This window comes from Panthera onca, chromosome A2, assembly GCF_046562875.1.
Source record: "Panthera onca isolate mPanOnc1 chromosome A2, mPanOnc1 haplotype 2, whole genome shotgun sequence".
Taxonomy (NCBI): Eukaryota; Metazoa; Chordata; class Mammalia; order Carnivora; family Felidae; genus Panthera; species Panthera onca.
Window position 1 is genome coordinate 79,692,755 of NC_138340.1, and position 21,546 is coordinate 79,714,300.

The following is a 21,546-nucleotide window of genomic DNA, read 5'->3' on the forward strand; positions in this document are numbered from 1 at the left end:
ACTGTTGGTGCAGAGTCCCCCAGGGGGCTCAATCTACGAACTGTGAGATCATGACCTGAGCCAAAATCAAGAGTCAGATGCTTAGCTGACTGAGCCACCCATGCAACCCAGTCACAGTATTTTAAAACCAAGTATTGGAAGTGACATATCATCACTTTTGCTGTGTGCTGTTGGTCACTTAGACCAACTCTGGTAGAATATGGGAGGACATTATGCAAGGCTGTGGATACAAGGAGGCAGGGTTCATTGGGGGCCATCTTACAGGTTGGCTACCAGAAATAACTGGACTAATTTTGGGGGTCAAGTGGACAAGGTCCTAGTGGTGGCAAATTCCTATGCCAAGGGCACTGGCTGTTTTGTGGGGATTCTTGGGTTTATTCTTTGAAGGCACATAAAGCCCTTCATGTCTCCTTTGGGCTGCATGTAGCCATATAATATTCCTACCCAGCCTGCCCTGAACCTCCAACCTTGAGCATAGGAGCAGAGAACCTAATATTCCTGTAACAAAAAAAAAAAAAAAAAAATTGGGGGGAGGTGCCTGGGTGGCTTAGTTGGTTGAGAGTCTGATTTCAGCTCAGTTCATGACCTCATGGTTTGTGAGTTTGAGCCCCACATTGGGCTCACTGTTGTCAGTACAGAGCCCGCTTCAGATGCTCTGTCCACCGTCCCCCCCCCCCCCCCGTCCCTTCCTTGTTCACACTCTTTCTCCAAAATGAATAAACACTAAAAAACATTTTTTTTTCAAAGAACTTGTACATATTCATACAGAGACCTGAAACTTGAACTTCCAGCATATACTTGTAGATACGGCAATATAAGCTCTAGCAGAAAGGGGAAGTTTTGGGGCTAAGGGCTTGGACACCGGGGTCAGGGTCCCTACGCTACCCCTTACTAGGTATCTGACATTAGAAAGTTTCTTCTCTGAGCCTTAGTTTCTTGTACTGTAAAATGGGGCTAATAATATGTACTTGATAGTTTTTTTTTTTTTTTTTAAATGTGTGTATGGTAGGAGTGGTTAGGATTAACTGAGATAAAGCACAATGTGGCAAGTTCTATTTTCTAAAGGTGGTGACTCCAATATGTGTGGATACATATAACATCCATAGTGCTGTTTTTTTTTAAATGTTTATTTTTGAGAGAGAGAGAGCAAGTGGGGGAGGGGCAGAGAGAGAGAGAGAGAGAGAGAGACAGACAGACAGACAGACAGAGGATCTGAAGTGGGCTCTGCATTGACAGCAGAGAGCCCGATGCGGGACTTGAACCCACAAACCTAAGATCATGACCCGAGCCTAAGTAGGATGATTAACTGACTGAGCCACCCAGGCGCCCTTACAGTGCTCTTCTTACGCTGTGCTAGGGGACGTGGGGTCTAGTTCCCACCTCTTGTAAACTGCACCAATCGATGGAATGAGGCCAACGTGAGGCTATGTGATTTCCAGGGCCAGTTCATAACAGGCATGAAGTTTTCACTATTTTTCTCTCTTGGGTTGCTTGCCCTTTGATCCCTGCCACCACGTTGGGAGGAAGCCCAGGTCACATAAGGAGGCCACATGTGGGTGCTCTGGCTGGCTCTCAGCCAGTAGTCAGCATCCACCGTCAGACATGTGAATGAGCAGCGCTTCAGGTGATCCCAGCCTCCAGCCTACAAGCTTCCAGCTGACGTCCCACAGTCTGGAGCGGAGATGAGCCATCCCTAAACAGGTGCAGTGCCCTGTTTGAATTCCTGGCCCACAGGAAATGTGACAGATAATATGTAATTATTGTTCTAAGCCACAAAATTTTGGAGTAATTTGTTATGTGGCAATAGGTAATAGACCTAAGAATCCTCCCAATACAGTGTCTGAAAATAGGTGATCGGTGAATTCTGGGTTATACATTAAAAAAAATGTGTGCCTCATTATAAGATATTTTCAAAATGCTGGGCCAAAATGTTTTTTTGTTTTGTTTTGTTTTTTGTTTTTTGTTTTTTCCAAGCAGACTGTGTCTTAATAGGGTTTGGAGGAAGGGACTTTTGGTTTTGTTTTTCCCTGGCTCCTTTCATATACACATTTGCTTAACTCGGAGTATGAAGCATATAAGAGCAGGTTTTTAGCTCTCCATCTGCTGAGCTGTCTCATGAACTTCCAGTCCTGTGCTGGGGGTTAGAGCCACAGCTGTTTCTGGATCTGGCTTATCTTTTGGTTCGCTGGTTCATTTAAGCTCTTTCTCAGCATTAATCAATAGGCATTGAGATCGTCCACATTTACTCTTTGCTCTGCCTACAAATGAAAGTTAGAATCATATGCACTTTTTTGGGGATATTTTTGTACTTTTAAATGCCTAACCTCAATTTACCAGGCCGAGGTAGCCTCAGGGGAAAAGGAGGGCCCAGGTTAAAGAGCCACTGTCCCACAAACCCTGGCAGCTTTCCAGATTCCAGAGTGCTGCCTCTTTGTCCTCCCTCCAAGAGTCAGAAGGTAACACAGAAAAAGATCTGCGTGCCTGTGTGTGTAAATGCGTGTGTGTGCACGTGTGTGTGTACGTGTACACGTGTGTGTGTGTGTGTGTGTGTGTGTGTGTGTGTGTGTGTAGGTGGAGTAGTCAGTCAGAAGGCTGTGTGGCCTCCTTTAAGGTCCTGGTGCACCCTGTCTTGGATCCCTGTCCTGTGATGGTGTCCCAGGGTGCTGAGCCCAGTGCTTGTATGTAGTAGTAAAGACTGGGGAAGAGGAACTTTGTGTGGCCAGGTTTCTGGCCCTGCCTGTTTTGTTTTATTGTGGTAAAATAAAATATACACAACATAAAAGTTCCCATTTTAGGGGCGCCTGGGTGGATCAGTCGGTTAAGCCTCCGACTCTTGGTTTTGGCCTCAGGTCATGATCTCACTGTTTTGTGAGTTGGAGACACGTGTCAGGATCTGCGCTGGCAGCTTGAAGCCTGCTTGGGATTCTTTCTCGCTCTCTCTGCCCCTCCCCCCACTTGCACTGTTTCTGTCTCTCTCAAAATAAATGAAAATTTTAAAAAAAGTTGTCATTTTAACCATTTTTTTAAATGTTTCTTTTTGAAAGAGAGATAGAGTGTGAGCAAGGGAGGGGCGGAGAGAGAGGGACACACAGAATCCGAAGCAGGCTCCAGGCTCTGAGTTGTTGGCACAGAGCCCCACGTGGGGCTCAAACTCGGAATGGCAAGATCATGACCTGAGCCGAAGTCAGAAGCTTAACCGACTGAACCACCCAGGTGCCCTACCATTTTAACCATTTTTAAGTGTACAATTTCAGTGGATTAAACACCTTCACACTGTTGTGCAGCTGTCTCCACTATTTTTTCTACAGAACTTTTTCATCATCCCCAATTAAAACTTTCTTCATTTTATAATAACTCCACATTCCTCTCTTCCTCCAGCCCCTGGTAATCACTATTCTACTTCTTGTGTCCGTGAATGGGAATATTCCCCATATTGTGGAATCAGACTTTATTCTTTTGTGTCTGACTTATTTCACTTAGCATAATGTTTCCAAGTTTCATCCACACAGTAGCGTATATCAAAATTTCATTCCTTTTTAAGGCTGAATAATATTCCCTTCTAGGTATAGATCTCATTTTATTTATCCATTCATCTGCTGATGGACATCTGGGGTGTAAGCTATTGTGAATAATACTGTGGTGAGCTTTGGAGTAAAAATACCTCTTTGAGTCTCTGTTTTCAATTCTTTTAGGTATTTATCTAGAATTGCTGGATCGTATGATAATTCTAGGGTCCAGAGACCTGACCATGGGTCCTGTTGTGTCTAAAGATCTATTTGCTAATGGAATACAACAGGGGGCTCTTCTATTATCTCGGCATCCTGAGGGGCTATGCAAATTAGGCTCCCAGTGATCTACTGATGTAATGGCACCTTGTTCCCATTGGTTCCCATTGGGCATTTACTTTGTGCGAGTTTCTGGGCTGAGCATAGTGTCTCTTGTACTACTCTATGAGGTAGATTTGATTATTATCACTGTTGTACAGATTATGAAACTGAGGCATGGAGATGTTTTATAATTAGTCCAAAGGTACACGTGATTGCAAGTTCTGGGCTAGGATTTGAACCCAGGCAGCATCAGCACAGCTGGGTGGCTCAGTCACTTAACTCAGAGTTAAGTATCTAACTCTCAATTAGTGTCTAACTCTTGATAACTAAGGTCATGATCTCACTGTTCTGGGATTGAGCTCAGCATTGGGCTCTGGTCTGACAGTGTGGAGCCTACTTGGGATTCTCTCTCTCCCTCTCTCTCTGCTCCTCCCCCACTTGCTCTCTTTCTCTCAAAATAAATAAACAAAGTTAAAAAAAAAAAAAGAATGAACCCAGATAGTATCGTGTGAGATCTCTTGTGTTCAACCTTTACACATTTCTGTCTCTCCAAATAGAGTGGCCATTAAATCAGTCAGCAAGGATTGTATGTATTTATCTAAGAGAAAGCAGCAGCTTATGTGGGATAATCATGGTGAAAATTAAAGATAAGTAAAAAACAAAACTAACATTAGGCGCCTCAGTGGTTTAAGAGGATCTCTGTTGGGCTCTCCCTTCCATATTTACGTTAATTTTTTCTTAGCCTATAAGGTATATGAGGGGACTTGTATATGGCACAGAGGAAGTAGTTCTAGTTTTGCAAGCATAAATCCTTGATTTTACGACGTTTTTAAGGTAACCCAGTGGACCTACAAATAATGCACTAAAGGGTGTTGAAATTTGCAATGAAGTATACCACAAGATGGCAGTACAAGTCAATTAAAAAAAATCTAACTGCTTTCTAAGTCTGTACAGTAAATTAAGCTCTAGGAAAGCAACTTCATCATTTTTGACATGATCAGGGCAACTGTATTTAATTCCAAATGGGTTTTAATCACCTAGAAGAGAATTCACAAGCTTTTTAAAATCAAAAGACCTGAAAAGTGTAAAGGCTTTGATAAGGAAAGCTGCTTCTAAAATTTTAGAAATTCCTGCTTTGGAGGAAGCTAAAGTTTTAAGTAAACGTTTTGACTCCAGAAACTGTTGGCAAGATAATGTCACATTCACATACTTCCAGGAACCTTACCGTTCGCCATCATGGCTTGGCCAAAGATCAGCCTTTAGTCCATAACTGCAAACATATTTGCCAAATTGGTCCTTAGGAAAAGTTCCTTTCAGTTAACGCCAGAGGAAAGGACAGTATTTAAGTAATTCTGGAAACTAGGATTGAACCACAGGTTGGTCTGACATCTGAGACCTGGGGCCTGTTGACTTATGGTTGAAATAATGAAACAGATATCACCCAGTAGAAGGGAATTCCCATTCATTCATTCATTCATTCATTCATTGTAGGCTTCACACCTAGCGCAGAGCCCAATGTTGAGCTTGAACTCACGACCCTGAGATCAAGACCTGAGCTGAGATCAAGAGCCGGACACTTAGCTGACTGAGCCACCAAGGCACCCCCAACTTTTTAAGAGAGCGAGTGGCAGGAAGTAAGGTAAACCCATTTCTTCATCTCAATTTACCAAGGATTGGCTATCATAGGATCAATTTTAATGATCTAACTGGTATACTACATTGGAGAGAGAATTAATGTTTTATTTCAGAGAACGCAGTACATTTGTGCCTTGATGCTAAATGTTCTCAAAATGAAAAACTGACTTAGAAATGCATTTTCTTTTTTTTCTTTTTAGCTATCATATGCAAACTATTAGTCTCTTCTAGAAGGATCACAGGGAACTAGCACTGAAGAAATGAAATCCAGCTAATCCCTCCAAGAAACTGAAGTTTCAGGACATGACTTTTGAAAGGCAAATGCAGGCTGACTCCTGCCCACAGACCAAGAGCCAAAGTGTATCTGAAAGCCATTGTCAAAATAAGGAGTGAGGACATCTGTGGTCAAGACCATCCTCTGTGATCTTTTTTTTCTTTTAAAGATTTATTTAATTTTTAGAGAGAGAGACCAGAGTGTGAGCAGGGAAGGGGCAGAGAGAGAGGGAGACACAGAATCTGAAGCAGGCTCCTGGCTCTGAGCTGTCAGCACAGAGACCCATGTGGAGCTTGAACCCACGAACCATGAGATCATGACCTGAACCAAAGTTGGACGCTTAACTGACTGAGCCACCCAGGCACCCCTAAATTATTTATTTATTTTAAGTAATCTCTGCACTCAGCATGGGGCTTGAACTCATTACCCTGAAATCAAGAGTCACAGCTTCCTCTGACTGAGCCAGCCAGGCTCCCCTATCCTCTGTGGTCTTATGGGCAAATCATTTAGCCTCTCTGAGCCTCACATACCTCCTTTGTTAAATGGGCATGATAATACCTTAGAGGGGTGTTGTGAAGGCAAATAAGACAATGGACGTGAAAGCACTTGTAAGCTATATGGTGCTATCCAAACATTGGCTATTATTGCTGTTACCACATCAGCCCACCCAACCTCATTGTCACCTCTACCCCCTCAACACCCTTCTAATAATAATTTTGGATTTCCATCTCTCTAACCTCCTCCTCATCCTCCTCGTCCTCCTCGTCCTCCTTGTCCTCCTCTTATTCCTGTCTCAGGAACCAACTTCCCTTTTCAGTAGCTCTCTTCATCTTCCACATTCAATCTAACAAGTCTTATATCCCCCAAACACCTGTCTGCAGTAGATACTGTGAGATGCCCCCAGGGCCCCCCTCTTCAGAACTAGGCCTTATTCCCACAGCTGCTGGATGGGTTGCCACCTCACAGCCCTCTGCCCTCTCTGGAAACTGCCCTCAGCTGAAGAGACCAACCACACCCAAGGTTACACCCCCTTCTGGGGGTAAGCACCCACATACAGTGACCGATGCTTGAGGCCCGGACTGCACGTAACGCAGGACAACCCTGAAAAGCCATCCCAGCATCTGCACTCCCTGCAGGTCAGCCGGGGTCTCCGTGAGCCTACTTGCCTCATCCCAGCCCGCCTTCTCGTGCCCACCTGCTGCTGCCTCCCTTTCGCAGGTGCTGATCCTGAGAACCCTGCACAATACACTTCTTTCACCCTGATCTTTCCCGGTTGACGTCCCAGGAAACCCAATCTACAGCACCATCCTCAATTTATTCACCTCCTTCCATCTCCACTCTGTTCTGGTTTCAGCCAGCACCTTCCCTCAACAGCCTCCCTCCTAGCTCCCTGCCTCTGCTCTCAACCTTTTTTTGTTTTTAATAATCTCTACACCCAACGTGGGGCTTGAACTCACAACCCAGAGATCAAGAGTCCCATGCTTTATAGACTGAGCTAGCCAGGCACCCCTGCTCCTGACCTTCCTGACCCTCCCTTTTCCTCACAATTGTCAGTTATCTTAAAATATTCAATGACTTTTATTTTATTTCATTAGATAATATTTGATACAAAAATATGACATATACATAATTTAGGAAACCATGAGGAAAATGAACCTATGAACCCTTCACTCCATTAAGATCTGGATCTGTTAAAGCTGCCTGTATGCCTTTCCTTGATTATAATCCTTCCCTACTCTCCATGAGTAACCACAATCTTTTTTCTTTTTTTTTAAGTAAGCTCTACGCTCAATGTGGGGCTTGAACTCGCCACCCAGATCAAGAGTCGCATGCTCTACCAACTGAGCCAGCCAGGTGAGCCAAGTAACCACAATACTGTGATTTGTTTTTATTATTCCTATGCTTATACCTTTATAGTTCTACCATATAGGTATTTATTTCTAAATAACATATAGTTTAGTGTTGCTCGTTTTTATATTTATAAAAATGGAGCCACAGTGTGTGTGCTGCAACTTGTTTTTTCCCCTTTCAACATTACGTATCTAATCTAATCTAATCTAATCTAATCATTCACGTAGATGTTTATGAATTTGGTTATTCATTTCCCTGTTTATAGTAATAGTAAATTAATCAATTAACTGAAAAATAAATTTTGAATAATTCACTCTTTATCTATTCTCTGTTGATGAATATTTGTGTTTTGCATTTTAGTACCTGCTTTGTTTGTTTGCTTGTTTGTTTTTGGTTATGTGCAATATTTTCTCCAGCATATATAGCTAGGAAGAGAATGAATGAGTTTAGTGTATACAAATGTCCAGTTTTACAAGAAAACGCCAAGTTGTTTTTCAAAGTGATTATACCAGATTTTACTCTCACCAATAAATAGTATAAGAACTCTCACTGCTGCACAGCCGGGCTAACAGTTCTGTCAGACTTGTGATTTATGCCAATAAAATGAGCATTATCATTTGCAATTAATTTACATTTTTTGATTACTACTGAATATCTTGTCATGCTTGCCATTTGTGTGTGTGTTTTGAGAGAGAGAGAGAAAGACAGAGCATGAGCAGGGGAGGGGTAGAGAGAGAGGGAGACACAATCTGAAGCAGGCTCCAGGCTCTGAGCTGTCAGCACAGAGCTCAACGCGGGGCTTGAACTCACAGACTGTGAGATCATGACCTGAGCTGAAGTTGGAGGCTCAACTGAGCCACCCAGGCACCCCTGAAGATTTTGTTTTCAAGTAATCTCTACACCCACCATGGGGCTGAAACTCACAACCCTGGGGTTAAGAGTCACGCTCCACCAACTGAGTTATCCAGGACCCCTGTGTTTTCTTTTTTGTTAAATTCCTATACATATCTTTTGCTCATTATTTTTGTTTTGGCTTTTAGGAAATTGATTTTTAAGATTTCTCTATGTATTCTGTATTGTTAACCTTTACCAGTAATATATTTAACAAACATCTTCTCCCAATTCATGGCTTTTAGTTTTCTTTGTGGAATATTTTGTTGAACAGAAGCCTTTATTTCAGTCTAGTGGAGTTTACAATGATTTCCTTTATGTTTTCTTGTGTTTTGTTCAATAAATCCTTCCCATTTCTGAGATCATCCATATTTTCTCTTAAAAGTTAAAATTTTGCCTTTCACTGTTAAGTCCTTAATTCATCTGGAGATTTTTGCGTACAGTGCGAATCAGATGTGTAATTTCCTTTTTTTTTTCTTTTTTTTAAATGTTTATTTATTTTGAGAGAGGGGAAGAGAGAGAATCCCGGGCAGGCTCTACACTGTCAGTACAGAGTCCGATGTGGGGCTCGATCCCATGAATGGTGAGATCGTGACTCGAGTTGAAATCAAGTCAGACGCTTAACTTACTGAGACACCCAGGCACCCCTAATTTCCTTTTTTTTTCAGGTGGATAGCTGAAGCACTGTGACCGTAACCCTATTTGCAAACTAAGAAGCTGGACTGCCATGGTCTATGGATACCGGCAGAACACATGAGACTCCTAGTCAGAGACAAAGGACTTCATCACCCACAGCCCCGGCAAGCAGCGTGTCAGCATTGGTTCCCTTTGTCCCATTCCCAGAGGGCTATGAGAAGAGGGCTGGATAATACCTGCATTGCAGGAGAGGAACCCTGAGCCTTAGAGAACCTGAATCTTTTATAATTGGGCAATAAATTATAAATTTATTTATAGTCAGGCAAACCTGACTTTGCCTTACAGGGAGTTACTATCTTTATTAAGGAACAGTAAACAAATCTACCTTTTGTTCTGGAGGGAGGCCTTATCTCTGTCTTCCCAGGCTGTTTGCTATACTAAGAATCTTGAAAAGACAGCCTGGAATAAAGGCAGTTAGTGTCTCTGCTCACAAGACGTGCAGAAACATGAGTCTCAAGTAGAATCATCTCCCAACAACAACCAAATGTTCTAGCACCATTTACTCCCTAATATATACTTTTCCAACCAAGTTATTGTGCTATCTCTTCTGATATTAATTTTCAAAAAAATACATTCATATACTTCTAGGCTTTGTATTTTGCTTCATTGGTGTGTCTATCTTAATTATTATAGTTTTATAATAAATAAATATCTGATTGAGCAAGCCTTTCCACCTTGTTCTTTTTCAGAAGCATCATGGCTATTTTTGGCATTTGGTACGTCCACAAAAATTTATATCTATATCTGTATGTATGTATGTATGTATGTATGTATATATCATCTATCTATCTATCTATCTATCTATCTATCATCTATCTATCTATCTACATATATATGCTTATTTTAAGTAGGCTGCATGTCCAATGTGGGGCTTGAACTCACAACCCTGAGACCAAGAGTTGCATGCTCTACTGGTTGAGTCAGCCATGTACCTCATGCCTCCACAAAAATTGGGAATCAGCCAAATTCTTCAGCTCTGATGGAATTTTGGTGGGCATTTCTTGATTGTACAATTTGAGGAGAATCAGATCTTAATGATATTGAATTTTCCTATCAGTGAATATAGTGTATTTCTATATTTTTAAAGATCTTTAAAGTCTTAAAAATTTTTTTAAAAATGTTTATTTATTTTGACAGAGAGGGAGACAGAGTGCGAGTAGGGGAGGGGCAGAGAGAGAGACACACACAGAATCCGAAACAGGAGCCAGGCTCTGAACTGTCAGCACAAGCCCGACACGGGTCTCAAACTCAAGAGCTGTGAGATGAACCTAGCTTAAGTCGACGCTCAACTGACTGAGCCACCCAGGGGCCCCAATCGTTAAAGGCTTTCAATGAAGTTTTCTAATTTTCTCCCTTTAGATTCTATTCACATTTTGCTAGAGGTATTTCTAGGTATCATGATTTTTGTTGCTATTGTTAAAGATATTTTTTGAAATTATGTTTTCTAATTGCTTGCTGCTATGCTAGAGAAATGCAACTTTAATACATTGATTTTAAATCTAGCCATCTTGTTACTTTGTTACAGATTCTAATAATTTTTATTTGTAGCTTTGGTTTGTTTTTTATGAGGGCAATTATATATCACTTCTTGGCCTTTAGCACGATCAAGTGTAGTATCTGTTCTTATCAGTTTAGTATAAGGGTAATTACAATCCTAAAATGGTGACAGTTTTGTTTTTCTCTTCAAATTCTTAATCTTTTATTTCTTTCTGTTGTTTTACTGTGTTGCCTTCAGTAATGTGGACAGATTTACTGATGGGGGGCTTATTTGTCTTGTCCTTCATTTTAAAGGGACTACTTTTAATATGACACAATTATAAGTAAAAATATATTGTGTGGTAGAAATTGTTTCTTAGGAATATTGTCCTTATTCCTAGTTTGTAAACAGTTCTTGTTATTGTAGATGACTTTAAGTTTTATCAAATGATTTTTTTTTGTATTTATCAGGCAATCATACGGCTTTTATCTTTTAGCCTCTTAATGTGGTGACTTTTGCTTGAATGTATTTCAGAATGATGTTTGTATCAGGATTCAGTTGGCCTGTACTGTTCCTTTTTCTTTCTTTCCTTTTTTTAACTTTTTAAAAAGTTTAGGGGCGCCTGGGTGGCTCAGTCGGTTAAGCGTCCGACTTCGGCTCAGGTCACGATCTCACAGTCTGTGAGTTCGAGCCCTGCTTTGGGCTCTGGGCTGATGGCTCAGAGCCTGGAGCCTGCTTCTGATTCTGTGTCTCCCTCTCTCTCTGCCCCTCCCCCATTCATGCTCTGTCTCTCTCTGTCTCAAAAATTAAAAAAAAAAAAAAAAAAGTTAAAAAAAATTAAAAAAAAAAGTTTATTTATTTGAGAGAGAGAGAGAGAGAGTGAGCACACCCATGAGTGAGGGAGAGCCAGAGAAAGAGAGAGAGAGAGAATCCAGAGCCTGATGTGGGGCTTGAGCTCATGAACCATGAGATCATGCACGACCTGAGCTGAAAACAAGAGTCGGACACTTAACCAACTGAGCCACCCAAGTGCCCCACAACCTTAGAATTTTAATATTTTGTGGGTGAATTGAAACTTTCATTATCATGTGGGGATTGTTTGGATTGCTAAAAATATTTTGTATTGTTTATATTTGGTCTGCTATTAATATAGCTTTTTTTTGGCTAATATTTGCCTAGGATATATTTTTCTATTCTTTTATTTTCAATTTTTCTGTGTCCTCATGGGTTTTTAAAAATCCGATCTCACAATCTCCTTGACAAATTTAATCTATTTTTATTTATTTTGTTTTCTAATTTGGTTTTATTTCTTCTGTCTTACATTGGGCCTTTTATTTGTTCTCCTTTTCCTACACTTTTCTCTCTCTCTCTCTCATTCTCTCTCTCTTTTTTTTTTTAGCTTTGAGGCATTTGATCATAAAAAGCTGGCAGTTGTATACATAAACAAGAACTTAAAATTCACCACACATTTACTTCATTTTTAGCATGACTTTCTAGTAAATCTTTAGCTTTATTGATTTGGGCTGCTATATAAGGAGATCCTTCCTTGTCTGGGTTATTTAAAAGCATAATTTATTGAGGAGCATCTCTGGTTTCTCCTTTATGGCAGTAGGGCTTATGGCTAGTAAGTGTTAGTGCTGCCTCTCACTTTGGCATTTGGGGTCCAAAGCCCAAACCCCTAGAATAGCCACCACCGAAGGCAGATTTTGGAGGACTTTGAAAAATTTGTTTTACTGAGGCTCCATGTTTCATGGGTTGCAAAATAGCCTGCAAATCTTGCAGCAGCAATGGTCAGTCTGTTACCACTGTATTGGCCATAGCTTTGGCTCAGTTCCTCAGCCTCCATGGAGAACGTGTTTCATCCACCCCAAAGACAGCAGCCGCCAATTCCATGCCTCTACCAGACAGTGACATGGCCACCACCCCCTGATTTCTTTTTATTTTTAAAATGCTTATTTATTTATTTTGAGAGAGGGAGAGAGTGCACATGAGCGAGCAGGGGAGGGGCAGAGAGAGAGGGTGAGAGAGAATCCCAAGCAGGCTCTGTGTTGTCGGTGCAGAACCTGACACGGGGCTTGATCCCACAACCCTGAGATCATGACTTGAGCCAAAATGAAGAATTGGATGCTCAACCGACTGAGCCACCCAGGTGCCCCGCCCCCTTTGTTTTCTTATTCCACCCCCCCTCATTGTTTTGAAACTATATCTTCTATTGTTCACTTTAAAATTTATCATTTATGTTGAACTTTAAAAATTTTATTACTATTATATTTTTAGTTTTTTAGAGAGAGAGAGAGAAAGAGAGAGAGAGAGAGAGAGAGAGAGAGTAGGGGAGAGGGGCAGAGGGAGAGATCGAGAGCATCTTAAGCAAGTCCACGCTCACCACGTAGCCTGACATGGGGCTTGATCCCACAACCTTGGGATCATGACCTGAGCCAGTAAGAGTTGGAATGCTCAACTGACTGAGCTATCCAGGCACCCCTATATTGAACTTGTTTTTTGAACTTAAAAAAAATGTTTACTTATTTATTTTTGAGAGAGAGAGAGAGAGAGAACACAAGCAGGGGAGGGGCAGAGAGAGAGGGAGACACGGAATCTGAAGCAGGCTCCAGGCTCCAAGCTGTCAGCACAGAGCCCGACACAGGGCTCGAATCCATGAACCGTGAGATCATGACCTGAGCCAAAGTTGGACCCTTAACTGACTGAGCCATCCAGATGCCCCTATACTGAACTTTTTAAAGCAGCATAGAGGGTAGTAAAATAAATTAATTGTAGAATCATGTTATCTGGGTTTGAACCCAGCCCTTTGCTACTAACTGTATGACCTTGGGTAAATTATTTAAAACCCTCTGTGCCATAGTCTCTTCATCTGTAAACTGAGGATAACAACAGTATCTCACTCATAAGGCTGTTGTGAATATTAAATGAGTTGTTACATATACCTGGCACATTATAAATAATCAATTGCTAGTTATTACTATCATTAATCTATATCTTAACTCTGTTCCCAATTAACATAAATTCCTTGAACTCTGGTCATCTCATTGCAATTGACATGGTATTGTTATGCATATCCATAAAATAAGACAACTACTTTATTACTTTTTATTAATTTATTATTAATTTATTTTGAGAGGGAGTGAGCACTTGCATAACCAGGGAAGGGCAGAGAGAGGGAGAGACAGAATATTAGTTGTCTTATTTTAATTCCACACATTAGATGTTTGTACAATGTTTGTTTAGCTATACCAACATGTGTACCAAATTCTCTACTCCTTAGTCTTTTTTGCATCTCAAACCTTACTTCTTGGCTCATTTTCAGAAATTCTTTCTGTGTAGGTTTCTTGCTGGTAATCCCCTTAGTTTTATTCATCTCAAAATGACTGTATTTCACTTTTGGTCTTAATAAAGACTTTGCTGAAACACAATTTTATTCTGTTTTTAGTTTTAAATTTTTATTTTTTTAAGTAGGCTCTACACCCAGTGCACAGCCCAACACAGGGCTTGAACTTGCAAGACCTGAGCTGAGACCACAAGTTGGATGCTTAACCAACTGAGCCACCCAGGCACCCCTGAAACACAAGTTTAGACTGGTAGTTATTTTACTTTGGCCCTTTGGATACATGTGCTAAGGTCTCTTCTATTTATTATCAGGCTAGAAATCATTCCTTTATGGGTGGTATGTCATTTCTCTCCAGTTACTTTCATGGTAGGTCCTCTTTCTTTGGTAGACCAAAGAAACCAAAGACCAAAGACACTTTACTGTCATATTTGAATATACTTTTTATTTGTCTTGCTTGATATCTATTGTGCTTCCTATATGTGTGGATTTATACCCTTCATTGTTTGTGGAAAAAATTTTAGCCAATTTCTATTCAAATACTGTCTTTCCCTTATTCTATTTCTCCTACTGGAACTCTGATTAGACATATATATCTTCTCTATAGCTGAACTTCTTTTCATTTTCCAATCTCTTGGCTTCCTGTATTTCATTCTGGGTAATTTCTTTAGATCTATCTTCTAGTTGACAACCTCTCTCTTTAGTTATACCTAATGTATATTTAAATGACACATTTTAAATTTCAATGATTTTTTTAAAAAATGTTTATTTATTTTGAGAGAGAAAGAGAGAGAGAGAGCAAGCAGGGGAGGGGTATAGAGAGAGGGAGAAAGAGAGAATCCCAAGCACTGTCAGTGCAGAGCCTGATGTGGGGTGTGAACTTATGAACCATGAGATCATGACCTGAGCCGAAATCAAGAGTCAGTCACTCAACCAACTGAGCCACCCAGGTGCCAAATTTCAATGATTACCTTTTTCAATTCTAAGAAAATTTTTTTTCTTCAAGTATACCTGGTTGGTTATATCTACTGGCTTCTCCATATTGTTCATGTTTTAGATACCATCATTATTTCTTTTACATATAAAACATGATTTTATATTCCATACGTAGTAATTGCAATATCTAAAATCTGTGGGGCAATAAATGTATTCTTAATGATTTCTGAGGATTCTCTCTCATCACTTATTTTTATGTTTAGTAATTAAAAGATTGTGAACACATTGTTGAGCTTAATTGGTGAGATCTACGTTAATAAAGACGCTTTCCTTCAGAAAAGATGTGTATTTGAATCTGCCAGCTACCTGGGCTCTGGCAAGCTCTTTAATTTCTTGGTTTGATGTTTCTTTGACCATACAAAGAGTGTAAGATTGAATTCCAGACTTGGGGGTGGGGGCATATCCATGGCTTAAAATTTTCAGAGGGTAATGATGCTTCTTTTTCTTTCTCCCCCTGACGTCTCCCACCAACTCCATCTAGATTGAATGTGGAGACAGAATTCTTGACAAGGCTTCTTTTGTTTGCTAGCATGAACATTTTTCCTGGACCACCCTTGTAGAAGGTTGAAGGTTGAGGCCATTTTCAAGTGTCCTGCTTTAGGGTGGGACTCTCAAATTTAACTCATCCACTTGGGCCACTCATCCAGTGGCCCAAGGCTCAGCCTCCTACTCTGTCTTGTGATAAATGCATTTGCCTTCAAGCAATCCCCAGTTTCTGCATTTGCTTACACTTCATGCTCCGTTTTCAGTTTATTCTTCTTCTTTAATGCCTTTGGGATTTCTCTTACTTTCTTGCAAGCTAAGCTGTGTATTAAAAATAAGCTTATTGTAATTTATCCAAGACCTGGGAGTATCGTGTAAGTAAGGCGTTTCAGAGTATCTAGTTTATACTGCTAGAAGCAGAAGCTGAGTAATCCTTAAAATAATAAAATAGCTTGCATCAGCCTCCCTGAAGACCCTCAAATGGCTTTTCTCACACTTAAAAACAGTATCAACCATCCTGGCCCACCTCATCCTTGGCCTGAGCTCACATCACTGGCCTCTGCTGCTTCGCTCCTCCTCAAGCACGGTGACCTTATTCCTGCCCTAGAGCCTTTACACTGTGGCTCCCCCTGTGTGGCATGTGATCTTCCCCCTTCCTTCACTTGGCTGTCTGATTCTCATTCAGATCTCGCTTTAAGTGCTGCCTTTCTTGACCAGCTTCCCCATTTCTCCCCCACATCACCACATTTTAATACTCTCAAGGGCATCGATTCTTAGCTGTATTTTCCTGCTTATGGTCTCTTTTCTTACTAGAACAGAAGACCTCTTATGAGAGCAGGGACCTTTTTTGTCTGGTTTACCACTATCGCCTCAGGCTTTAGAACAGTTCCTGGCACATAGTAGGGATTCACTACATATTTGGTGAAGGACTAGAACTGAGTATTGGCTGTTTATTCTCTTTAGACGGGACCTGGGTTTTCTAGTGCCCCATTACCTCCTATTATCTCCCTAACCCAGCTTGCTTTGCTTTGTCAGTTTATTTATCTACCTGGCCTCTGTAGGCATCTGAATTTTCAATCCCTGCTCATAAATGTTACTCTAATTATCTTCAGCATTTTGAAAGAGGCTGTATTTTATGTTTCATTTCATCCTTCGATGTCTTGCATGTGGTAGGAGGGCAAGGAATTAACATTCATTGAATATCTCTTACCTGTCAAGCATAATAACACTATAATTTATGTCCTCACAACACTATGGGGCCAGGTATTATTGGGTCCATTTTTTTTAAAGTTTTTTTTTAATGTTTATTTTTGAGAAAGAGAGAGCGTGAGCAGGGGAGGGGCAGAGAGAAACGGAGACACAGAATCCGAAGCAGGCTCCAGGCTCCGAGCTGACAGCACAGAGCCTGGCACAGGGCTCGAACTCATGAATTGTGAGATTGTAACCTGAGCCGAAGTCAGAAACTTAACCGACTGAGCCACCCAGGGGCCCCTGGGTCTTTTTTTTTTTTTTTTAATGCTTATTAAAGAGAGAGAGGGAAAGAGAGAGAGAGGAAGAGAGAGAATCCCAAGCAGGCTCCATGCTGTCAGCACAGAGCCTGACTCAGGGCTAGATCCCATGAACTGTGAGATCATGACCTGAGCTGAAATCAAGAGTCAGAAGCTCAACCAACTGAGCCACCCAGGCGCCCCATATTTCTGTCCCCATATTTTATAGATAAGGTCACTAAGGCTTAGAGGTGTTCAGAACCATATAGTAAGTGAAAGATCTGGCATTGGAACTCACCTAGACAGCACACACTCAATATGAACAGTTGCAAAAGGGTTGCTCATGTCTGAGAAATCAATTTGCAAAGTGGAGACTGAGCAATTAATTGGATATTTCAGGTCACGTTTTACTTGAATAGTCTGGCTATTCAAATCAAATAGTCTGATTTCACTCCACTGAGTATATGAAGATTTAGCTTGATCTATGTCCATATTGGCTGGAAGAGGTTTGGAGATGTTAATCATGCCTTCTACACGAGAGTCCTGGATACCTAATAAATGTCTGCTGTTGGTGAATATTATGGAATCTGACAGAAAGGAGATTTCCTGAGGATACCGATTTTGGTCAAATCCTAACTTGCTGCTGGATCACTGGACAAAGACACTGAGTGGACTGAGCGTGTGCCACATCACCAAGCCATCTTCTAAATAACAAAATCTTATTTTTATTTTTATTTTTTACAGAAATTCAGATATTCCAACAAATTTCTTTACATTTCCTGGACCTTAAAAAAATTACACACAACTTTTTGGACGCAATACAACAGAACAGAATGAGAAAGGGAGTCACTTTTTTTTTAAAAAAGATAAAAACATACTTCTTATACTTAACACTTAGTGATTTACATGTGTATTACCTATGTACAAATGGTACATCATCAATGACCCATCTTCAGAGCACTGTGGTATGCTAAATTACACTTAGGTTTCATGGAAAAAAATTTTTGAAAAACATTTGTGTGTGGATAGGAAGCACTTTTTCATTTTCATAAACACCACTTCTAGTGATGCAGGACTCCCAATGGAATCTGTAATTTACATGGATTAGAGAAAACCAACACCTTCTAATTTTATTGTAGATAGAGAGGTACCTCCCTTTAACTAAAAGATGAATTCTTGAAAAGTTGTGTGTAATTAAATTTAGTAAGTAGGGTGCTTTGAATGCAGTGGGAGAGCTTCTATTTAATGCAACAAGTAACTCCCAGAATGACTAACACTTTAGAGATAATAAGTATTCCCTTAATTTGGTTCTTTAGAAAATCCATAGCTTCGTGATTTGGGGCTCACTCATTTGAGCATACTTGTAATATACTCTTGGCCATTTAGAACATAATCTCCTTCATGGTGTAAAGATAGCTACTACTAGAAACATTTGGCAAGAATGAGAGTGTTGTCTTAATAGAGACAGGGTACGAGACATCGACTCTGATCTGTATCACTTCTTGTCTTACCCTCCATCTGGTATTCCAGTGATGGATGCTAATTTGATCTTAATTTTGAGTCTAAAAATGAAGGCATTCTACACGTCCATGTTTTCTGCTCACGTACAGAACGTGGTTTAGTTCACACCAATTACCCCCTGCATATACATTTTAGCTCATGTTCATTCTCAAGCAGTTGGCCAGGTCAATATTACATATTTTTCTGTTGTTGCATATTGGCAGGATTTGTGATGAGGGTGATAGTGGGGGAAGCCCGGGAGCAAAAGATTGCTGAAGACAAGTGACCAGTTATAACTATTTCCAAATGTCAACCGACAAAAAGAAATCTGAGCATTCTTGAAAAAACCAACATTAGTAAACAAATAGGCAACTTACTCCTACCAAGTTTCTTGACCTGTATAAGTATATATTCATTTATTTCTAAGGCTATTAAATTATTATTTATTTTGTTAGTACCACTTACTATAATTTAGAAATAGGTTTAATGGAATGATTTTTTTTTCAAAACAAAAACAAGTACCTATTAGTAAGGGTAAAAAGGATATGGATTTCTGATGACATGTATGGCAAAGAAATAGAAAAAAAAAGGAGGGATTTTAGATGCCTTCTTATGAAGTATATTCAATTCCTATGCATATACTAGGGAGAATTAGAAAAAGGTATTTATTTGATAGCAGCCTATATATTACATGTGAGCATCCAAGGTAAAAATGAGCTTTCTATATTTTTCAGAGTTCCTTGATACTGTTTCCTGGAAGATAGGGATATCTATGTTGCTTGGGAACTTATGATGTTAAGGTGTACTTCCTGTAATATACATCTCGATGGAGTTATAGTATATGTCAAAAACACTTTCTCATTAATAACTTGTACAGACAGATTAAACTGAACACAGACTCTGTAAAAAGCTTGAAGTGTTACATCTCTTAACCGAGTAGTTGTAACTAATTACACAGTGAAAGAAACACATGGCAGAGATGGGGAACCAAAGATCATGTGAAAACACGCAGAGGCATTTTCTAAGATGCTTCCTCCATGAATGATGTTTGATAAGCCTCTTGGCTATTGAGATAGGAATAATTTAGGATTGACTGCCTTTTTTCAAATAAGGTTGAAAGATTAAAGCTTTTTGTTTTCCGCTGGATTAAAAAAGGACAGTTTACAAACCTTGGTACATATATATTTTACATGTTAATTCTAGCACATTTATACTCCTCTTCCTTAAAATATTTCCTGAATGTGATTTCTCATGAATGCGGTCTGATCTTATTCAGTGATAGTTTCCAATGAGCTGGTGTTTAATCCATTATCACATCTCCTTCCAGAAAATCACTCCCATCTCTGCCAGTCCAGATTTAGAAAGTGCTTTGACAAGTAGATGGTTCACTCTTGTCCAGATCCGTCTCTGTACTCTGATTTCTCCCAAGAGTCTTCCTTCTTGATGTTGATGTACAAAAGCTCTTATTCGATTTGTTTAGCTGTTACTTGATTTGTTTTGTGCTCATTCTAGAGAATATTGGCTTAGCAGAACTGCAGAAAGGGGCAGGGGGGCAGGGGAGGAGAAAGAAAAAGAGAGAAAGAAGAAAATGCATCATTTTCTGTCGGCAAGATTTTTATGCAGGGTGTCACAGAAAAACCACACCAGCAAATGGTTCAGATGCACTTTAGGTTTGTTAACAAAGAAGACTGAAAAGTTTGAGGCTCTTGTTCCATAAACAAATAGCACGGTCTTCCGGCAAGGGGGCCCCCCATAACCCAGACATATGTACTCTCCACATTTGGGTGAAGATTACAGGCTGCTTTGAAGGAGCAAGGAAGGATGCGAAATGATCCCAAACATCACGATTTTTCTGCCTGGCACAGAAAATGTCTCACTGGAGCGTTTTCCTTTTCCTTCCAAGTGTTATTTATTTTACAATCAACATTATAACAGCTGAAAAAGAGACACCGTTTTATTCCCGTGTGTCTTTCCATTCTTTATCTAAATGCGCACTTCTTTTATACAGTTGGAATCACAGTACAGATGACATTTTTAACATTATATGAAAAACAGCTTTCTACATTTCCACTCTGCAGCATCAGCATCTAATTTCTAATAGCTCCAGAATATTCCATTCCATTCTCATTCCTTTCACCCCGTGCTCAGTATCCCATCTTGATTGTTTGACGGTTGTCAGATTGTAGGTAGGTTTCCCATTAAAAATTTTTTTGGAAAATGTTTATTTATTTTTGAGAGAGAGAGAGAGAGAGAGAGACAGAGCATGAGCAGGGGAGGGGCAGAGAGAGAGGAAGACGCCGAATCAGAAGCAGGTTCCAGACTCTGAGCTGTCAGCACAAAGCCTGATGCAGGGCTTGAACTCATGAGCTGTGAGACCATGACCTGAGCTGAAGCTGGACGCTTACCCAACTGAGACAGCCAGGTGCTCCATAGGTTTCCCATTTTTTAAAAAATGTTTATTTTTGAGAGGAAGTGTGCACGTGCACACGAGCCAGGGAGGGGCAGGGAGAGAGGGGGACAGAGGATCCGAAGCAGGCTCTGTGCTGACAGCAGAGAGCCCAACGTGGGGCTCGAACTCACCAACTGAGAGATCATGACCTGAGCCGAAATCGGACACTCAACTAATTGAACCACGTGAGTGCCCCAAGGTTTCTCGGTTTTTTGTTATCAAGAATAAATGTTTTTGCATATAAAGTTCTATTTGTTCTTTAAAATTCTTTCTTTAGGACAAATTCTCAGGGGATACACTGCTTTTCCTCTTCTCCAGCATGGTATTAGGGACTATGCCTGTACTGATACAACTAGACTACAAATAGTACAACCACCTCCTTTCTTTGGATGATCTCCACAGACTTTGGCACTGTTAACCAGGGTGTAAGAGTCCCTTAGAACCTGTGAAGATGGGCAAATGTACCAACTGGCCAGATTTGGGCTGAAAGGAAACAGCCTGCTGGGTTTGTATCACAGAGCACTTGAAAACTCAAACAGTAAAACAACTGGTCCATTATTCCGTGATAGTCCTCATTCCACATCACAAGATTATAGTTTCTGAATGAGTGCTAGTGAAACCTCTGGAAGATTCTGTTTTT

The 21,546-nt window shown here is 40.4% G+C and overlaps 1 protein-coding gene and 1 pseudogene across 3 annotated transcripts in view; both read right to left on the reverse strand.

Annotated features, from left to right (window-relative positions):
- Positions 1-12,109: 12,109 nt before the first annotated feature.
- On the reverse strand, positions 12,110-12,543 carry LOC132674481 (mitochondrial import inner membrane translocase subunit TIM14 pseudogene; annotated as a pseudogene).
- A 7,088-nt stretch (positions 12,544-19,631) lies between these two features.
- Positions 19,632-21,546, reverse strand: part of LHFPL3 (LHFPL tetraspan subfamily member 3) — a 577,332-nt gene continuing 575,417 nt past the window's right edge. For all 3 annotated transcript variants that reach the window (XM_060632275.2, XM_060632277.2, XM_060632276.2), the window contains one exon: positions 19,632-19,989. In XM_060632275.2, the coding sequence (XP_060488258.1) occupies positions 19,961-19,989 (29 nt within the window). In that variant the 3' untranslated portion in view covers positions 19,632-19,960. The remainder of the gene's footprint in view (positions 19,990-21,546) is intronic.